The sequence below is a fragment of the Actinia tenebrosa genome, unplaced genomic scaffold (assembly GCF_029948245.1).
Source record: "Actinia tenebrosa isolate PJP-AT-01 unplaced genomic scaffold, QUT_ActTen_1.0 PGA_scaffold1__47_contigs__length_23844297, whole genome shotgun sequence".
Classification (NCBI taxonomy): domain Eukaryota; kingdom Metazoa; phylum Cnidaria; class Anthozoa; order Actiniaria; family Actiniidae; genus Actinia; species Actinia tenebrosa.
The window spans coordinates 13677247-13685356 of record NW_028292578.1 but is presented as its reverse complement, the minus strand read 5'-3'; the positions used below and the strand labels follow the sequence as shown (position 1 = coordinate 13685356).

General features: G+C 34.5%; 1 protein-coding gene across 1 annotated transcript; it reads left to right on the top strand.

The window, feature by feature from the left end:
- The first annotated feature begins 5357 nt into the window (after positions 1–5357).
- Positions 5358–7769, top strand: LOC116303318 (homeobox protein DBX1-B). Its single transcript, XM_031712841.2, has 2 exons — positions 5358–5762; positions 7003–7769. The coding sequence occupies exons 1-2, from the start codon at positions 5486–5488 to the stop codon at positions 7464–7466; spliced, it is 741 nt and encodes a 246-aa protein (XP_031568701.1). The 5' UTR covers positions 5358–5485; the 3' UTR covers positions 7467–7769.
- Positions 7770–8110: the final 341 nt, after the last annotated feature.

Below are 8110 nucleotides of genomic sequence, written 5' to 3'. Positions count from 1 at the left end.
AATTCGTAAGTAACTGGGAAATTTTCTAGTGGCTGACGTGTCACGTGACCATTTCCCGCCATATTTGTCTTATGCGAGTGTTGTTATCTTTTGCCAAATATGATCACGTGACACATTGAGTATCTAGGATACCGCTGTTGGCTATGACTAGTCTCATAACCTATTCAATCAGAATGTCAAATGTATTTCTACTCTGAATTTCTCTTTGTGAACATCTATCATTTTGAATAAGAGCCAATTGTCAATGAACACCATTGTCAGGCCGGTAATGAAAGGCCAGCCTTGTATAATTATGTAGTTGAAAAGGGAGCCAGGCCTTGCCTGGTACCACATGATAAAAAAATGCGATCAAACGATTGGTTTGGCTGCGTAAGGTGTATAATTTACCCTTTTATCATTAATGTTTCATTAGAAACACCGACGCAGCTCACACTAGTTTTTAACTAGTTATCTCTTCTCTGCATAAGGTTTGACTGATTAAAAAGACCTTGCTGTTATGCTTCATAATTCCTCGAATCCCAGGCTGCCACAAAGCTACTAACAGTTATTTCATTTTCAACGTTTAAGGTAGTCAAGTAACCGGCTAAATTATCAGACGAATGGCTCCTGTTTGCATATTACACAAAGCAGGTTTGTGTTGGCCGCTTTGCACTTAAGTGAATGTAAAATTCCAAGATGAATTTGAGTTTGACACTACTGACATGAACTCACTGCTATACCTCAAACACGAGGCGTTGAAATTAAAATTCAGTGATTACGTCAGCATGTATTCATATTTCCCATTCGTTCAGCCATTTATTTGTTCATTAAAAAACCAATCAATCATTTTTAAAATCAACCATACGCTAGTTCCTTCTTCGCTCTTTCTCGCGTTCGCTCGTTCGTTCAATTAATCTTCGATTAATATTCATTCCTTCCCAATGATTTACTAGTTCATTCCGGATCCGTTTCATCATACATACATACATATACATACATACATACATACATACATACATACATACATACATACATGCATACATTTTTTCGAAGCGTTTGTTCCACAATCTCTTGTTCTTTCTTTCGTTCATTCATCTTCTCTATTATACGTTTCATCCTCCATAACCAGTTGCTGTATCTCCACTCACAGCAGGATCATTCATAACATGTTAGCAAACAAACTTATTCCACTTGAACTAAGGAAGACAAAGTCCTTAAGGTATTTCCGGACCCTTGCTACTGCGCATCCATTTCGCGCATCTCGTTTTTTACCCTTTATTTGCGCTGTTTTGAAAATTGATTCAAATAATGTCAGAAGTTGAATCCTTTTCTATAACTTAACAAAGTATTTCGCTAATTCATGAAATATTGAGGCAAAAATGAAATGTTTTCAAAACATGCTTAGATTTTCATTCATGTCTGACTTGATCACTCTTTTGATTCAAAACAACATATTCATAACTTTATAAAAATGAAGTAACGAAAAATGAATTTGACATTTTATTCTCAAAATCAATTCGAAATACATCTTAGATTCTCTAGAGATTACAAAGACGATTTGAATGTTTCAGACGGTGGGTAATGTACTAGAGCCCAGTCCCGCGCGGACAGGATTTGTGCTTTTCGACCAAAAACTTGGATTTAGTCGCTCATAGCTCGTCTATTAGTACGGTGACCCCCAATTTTTTTTCTTTTTATTCGAAGCTAGAACTTTTCACACTACTTGCAAAAGATTGGATGGATTTTTTATCTAGATATGTTTTCTAGACTCAACACCTATAGTTTAAAACAGTTTTCTGATTTTCTTTGTTAAATCGATTCGAGTAATTCGCGAATTTATTAGAGGAGGCAGATTTTCGGCAAAAACGCGCGGAAAACTGAAAATCCCTCCTTTTTGAAGCCTTATATCTCGATAACCAATACGGCGACCCCCTTTTCTTTTTTCACTATTTGAATACCCTAAAAATGAACTTCAAATGATAGAATTCTAAAAAAAAAAATTCATAGAAGAATTTTGAAGATCCGGTACTACCTTAAGTAGACATTATGGCGTTTTTTACCCCATTTATGACTAATTTTTATATTTTCAACAACTATATATACCGTATAGTTGCACTCAGGTACTGCTTATCTCAGCTTATGACCAGTGTGGCTCCACAGTCGCCGTAGGGCACCATAATTATCAATCGTCATTTTCTTTAAATGCAACTAATTATTGTTTATAAAGTCATTTCTCGTTTTATTACTCTTTAATTAACAGCAGTAATGGTTTTTATTTTCCGCTAGCTGCTGCGTGTCGTTACAAACTCGGCGTTACTCTCAGGTTCTTTACGCTATAATTGTTTTTCATCCATGTTCATCCAAACGGGATATTTCTAGAAATTTCGATGATAATCGACAAATGAAGTTTATTCGAAATGAGTTAAGTTCGTTACCCCAGCGCAAAACTCGTATGTTTTTATTTACAATATTGAGTTTATTAAACAAAAAGAACTGAAAATATAAAAAAGAAGTACTTGAAATTCATGGCCGTTAAGGTATTAAAATCTTCATAACATAGACTACGACATCTTTATTTGAACTGAGCTTTTTAAACTTTTAAAGTCAAAAACAAAGAACTGCGTCTTTTGTGCTTAATACCACAGCTCTGTGCCGCATTCGACTCCCATACTTTACAAACTTTGCGGACTGATTCTCCAAAGAAGACAAAAATCTCGGTCCAAGACAATGCCCCAAAACGGTCCAAACCTCACGCAACCGGCGGAAACGACGTCTGCTCTACAGCATGCACAATGACAGAAAAACTGAAAGAGTTTCAAATAGATATACATCATTATTGTCTAATATCTTATTTGTATTTGTAATTTCTTTCACTATTCGTTTATTATTTATCACTGTCAAAAAAGGGGTCAGTATGCAGTGTTTTACCGAGTTTTCATTTACATATGCTGACATTACCTATTGTTATTACTGTCTGACTATATTTATTTAGTCCCGGTACAAAGAAAAAAGCTGTTCTAGACATTTTTACCGGTAATAAAATTAATATTCTTTATAGGCATAAAAAGAGAAGCTTTTTGTTTATGATATATTATGCAAGGTCTTTTAACAGTGATTTTATTAAATCCAACGCTCGAGGCGGTATTTAACAATACCCAGTCCTATAAACAGTTCTTTCAGATATTGTGAGTTTACTTACTAGTTCTCAACTTTAAAAATTACGTTCACGAGTTAAACAAATCATCCCTAGATCGTTGCTGTATTTCAAGCTTGAATGTTTTGGCATTTTTGGCAAGTCAATAAAAACTTTTCTCTAAGTTTATAAGCCCCGCTCTTGCTCTATTATTCTTTGCCAAGTTTGTAGGTTGTTCACTTCAACTCTCTTCATGGTTTACGAACGCCACCTGCAAATAACCATTGTTCCTTTTCAGGCTCTTAAAACACCCCCTTAATTAAACATGTTTAAAACTCTTCCACTAAAGGACTACCAATTCATCTACATATAACACAGATTCAATGTTCAAAAAAGCTCTTATTGGTTCGAAAGGTTTCCGTGATGGTACAACGCGTCTAGCTCGTTTTAATCTAATGTCCTCTCCACATCGCCGTTATTTTCTTATCATCTTATAATGCCAAAAACAAAAATTACTTAAAGTGATTCGTTTTGTCTACAAGAAGTTTGAAATCACAGACTAAATGGTTCAAGAAAGAAGGAATTGTGTTTTTAAGTTGTCAAGATCGTATCTACATTGTTGATTCAAAGCAAAGTGAACGACTCATTCGAGATGCTAGAGTACCACAGTAAACCTCTTGACTTGCTATTAATCGAGGTTTTAATACATAAAAACGACTAAAGATGAATATTTAAGAAAATTTAAAAGATAATTTTTGAAAATATAAGTCACATTTGAACCGTTTATAATCCTCTAACACGACCATTTATCGAAGCATACCGCTGTTTCAAAATATCAATTTGAAAACAGTGATTACTTTAAAAATTCAAACCTTTTGATGCCTAGATTTCGCGTTAAACCTACTTAGAATAAGCTTCAAAAAATTTATTTTAAGAATGTAGAGTCAAAATTATTTTAAAAAATTAAGGTCTGAAAAAAAAAATAGTTCAATTTTTTAAACTATTTTTCCCCGGCAATTTTCGTTTTACTTATAGGATGCATTGTTTCCAAACCTTAAATGAGTTATTTGATTTTTCTAAGGCTTCGCCAAACGACCTAGTAACGACCTTCCCCACAGACAGTTAAAGATGTCCAAGTACTTGTAGTCTTATTTGGTGTCCGTTTAAAAATTCTCTTTAAAAACACTGGAATAAAGGCTTAAAGACATTAAAAAGGAACAAAAAACTACCCCCTACCTCGATAGGGTATCATTTTCTTTTCATTCTTTGTAAATAAGTACTTTTCTCTCTCTGCCACACGAGACAGAATCGCTTTGATGACAAATGTGTGCCACTGAAACTTTTGTTTTACGATCAATACAAAATCTTTTGACTTTTCATGGCTTCCTAACAAATGACACCTTGCTAGTGACAGCGTTGCTCAGTTTTTATTGAGATCAATTGTGAAACTACTTCGTTCAAAAGAGACTTGCTTTGTTGAAAATTGAATCAAATTCTTTGTTCTTCTTCTTCTTCTTCTTTCTCCATATTTTACTTTCCTCGCGCGCTTCCTTTCTTGGCTTCATATATATATATATATATATATTTGGCTTTCTTCTAATTTCTTAGTGTCGACATCCTATTTCTTTTCTTCTTTTAATTTTTTTCTTTCAGATATTTCTTCTCGTTTATCAATTTTTTTGTTTCTCTTTTCTCTTTTCTTTTCTTTTCTTTTCTTTTTTTTTTTTTCTTTTTTTCTCTTTTGTCTGTTATTTGTACTGCTCAATTTCAGCTGAGATTACCCCTGTTTCTTGACCCTTATTACTTTCTAAATCCCAGAATAAAGAGAAATCTTATTTCGGAAGGGTTCCGTGTTGTTTAGGTAGCCATCATTGTCCCACTCTTTTGGAAACTATGAAACTTCACCTTCAAAACTGCACAACTTCCCCCAACGCTCTTAAGAGGTTTTGTTCAACATCGTAATTGAATTCCGCCTTCGATTATCTTCAAGATAATGAGTTATAATTGGCAGTATGGCCCGTAGTATAATAAGCAATAAGTGAATAACGAGCTCCCTTAATTGAGTTTGTAATGTGACGAGAGGTAATAAAGCCTATTTCAAGTCTATTTCGGCCCCTTTTAAATGACAAATGAGACAGGCCGGGGATTTTCATTAATGCATTTGACTCTAAAATTGGAGCCCTAAAACGCTTAATAAAGCCAGCAGAGAGTCCGTTTGTTTGAATAAGAAATGCCTAAAGCTGTCAATCATGACGAAAGAGCTAATAGCCGTCAAGGAACTTAGGAAGCCATTTAAAGACTGAAGTCTTAGTACATCAGAACTTTAATACCTCACAAGACGGAGCAGTATAGAAAGAACTTGAGCCATCCACGATGTTTTACCAAGATCCTTTCTTGTTTTATCAACAATCACCTCACTATGTGCCTCACAGCAATGTGGTTGTACCACAACCCAAGTACAACACCCCACACATGATGAGTGAGAATATATGTGGTTCTTCTACATCGCAGTCCTATTCATGGGTGCCTAAACAAGGCAATCATTATCAAGACGTGTGCCCAAGAAAGCCTTCTCCTCACAGCTCGTTTGATTGTGGAATGCCACCTTTTCTGTCTCATAACTCTTTACCGAAACCAGGACAAGCCCAAAGTAAGTAACACCCAAACTTTGACAATTAAACCTCATTTTTACTCTAAAAAATGATATCTTAAGTGAGGAAATTTTTTTCATGAGAAACTAGAGCTATTCCTTCAAAACCAATTCTATAATTTCTAAAGAAAAAATGCAAATTTCTCTCAACAAATCGTTGAAGAAAACGTTTACTTTATGTTTTAAAAAAATGCCAAAAAGTTACAAAGTTACAAAAATCTTTAGCATCGCTGCTGATATACAGTCAGTTAGAACACTTCTAAAGAAAGATTGTAGGTGTTTTTTAAAAAACGAAATTTGTAAATTAGCAATTAAAACCAACCAGTTATCGCCTATTTTGGCATTTTACAAAATAACCAAGTTACTTTAGGGAAATTTGAAAGCTTAAACGAGCCATCTAGTTCGCTCAAAATCCATCATTTAGGGATTTTTGACCCCGAAAAGTAAACGAATATTTTGTGGGCGAAAGGTGGCAAAAGACAGAGAGTCCTTGAGTAAACATTTTGGATTTATAACTTTTAAGTGTATTTGTTTTTTGTATTTGTATTGAAATGACTAAAGGCGAAAAGAAATCTCACAAAGAATCGCTTTCATTCCTTTTACTAAGACTTTTAGCAAATTAGTGCGAAGACACTTGCTCCGGAAAAGATTTTCACTCACGGACAAAGTCTTAAGAAACTCCATTATTTCACTCCCTAAAATCGGTTTTAGAATTTCGGAAAAATTCGTGAACAATCGTTATTATATTTTTCTTGTCTTTCTTGACAGAATCCTATCCATACTTTTCGAGGCTGCTTATATAAAAGATTTTATCTCTTTTGTTTTCTTTTTGCTTATTTTTTTCGGTTTCTTCAGGAGTTCACGATCTGATCCGGCTACAAACCTCGAGTAGACGGAAGATTCATTTCGCTTCAAAAATCTTACTTCTAACATTTTTTCTTTGTTTCTTCGTTCTCATAATTTTGTTTTAAACAAACAAAATCGCGAAGCAACCCTTTTTAAATGAATTTCTTAGTTTTTAGTTTTCGGTTGTTAAATTGTAGGAAGTTAGTTATCCTTTTCTCAGTCACCGACTAACCGATGCCATTCAGAACACAAGTTTCAATATTTTGCTTATTCAATTTTGACACACTAAATTTCTCAAATTCGTTTTTCTTTCTATCTTTTTTCCCCTGATTTACAGTGAGCCCCTTTTTGTACAGATTCAGTACTGATTGTTTTTGTACTTTTTTTCATTCAGCAAGTGATCCAAGAAACGATGTCCTACACAGCCTACCGGTCTATTTTCGCGTCAAACCAAGTCTTCGTACTCCCAGTGGAAGAAAATGCCGAAAATCCCGCACAGTCTTCACAGACCTGCAGCTTCGAGTTCTCGAGAAAACCTTCTCTGAGCAGAAATACTTGGATTCGACCAGCCGTGCCAAACTAGCTCAAATCTTAGGTCTCAATGAAGCACAAGTCAAAACATGGTTTCAAAACCGGCGAATGAAATGGAAAAAGAAGGACTCAAAACCTGGAGATAAAGAAAAACCAGATAGTTCTACCAATACTTCCAAGGACAAAACCAACAGTGCTTTAGCTAGCGCGACAAAACGCAATGATACAAAACCAGAAGAAGCGAAACAACAAATCCCGCCAACACGAGACGAAAAAATGATGAACATGACTCCACAAATCACTGAAACTACTACAAAACCAATGTAATAAATATATCCACTTACATCAAAGACAAAAGATGAGAATCATATACGTTCAATTTTAAGTTTACAAATTAAAGAAATAGTGAAAATAGTTATTTTAATTGGAGAGAGCCATATTAGAAAACCATTTAACATTAATTACTAGAAAACGAAGGTATTTTAAAAAGCTTATGGAAAAACGACTTATATATTTAGGAAATCGATGAAACTGTGATTAGCAAAGAGTTTAGCGCTTCATGCCTAGAATGAACCAGTCTTACCAAACCATTAAAGCGTTTGATCGGCAATTTTCAACAATTATGGCAAATACATTGGAGCGTTTTCATTTTCTGTCTTTTTAGGGCGGTTTCAAACTAGGTGTTTATTTTAAAAAGGAAGTGAAAAAACTGCGAAGTTCAAGGCTTTATCATGACTGATTTTAACGTTTTATAACTGAAATATTTCGCCCTTAAGTTCAAAACACCATTTAATTGTCGAACTGCAATGTAAAGGTACCAAGTAATGAGTCAGTTTCTTTACAGAGCGGCTTCAATGCAAACTTGTTAAAGGCTTTTAAGTTTGTATAATATATTTACAGCCCAGTGCTATGGGAATTGGTCGAGTTGAAAAGCGATTACTGTTATGTCGTCGCACCTGGGGTTAGCTATT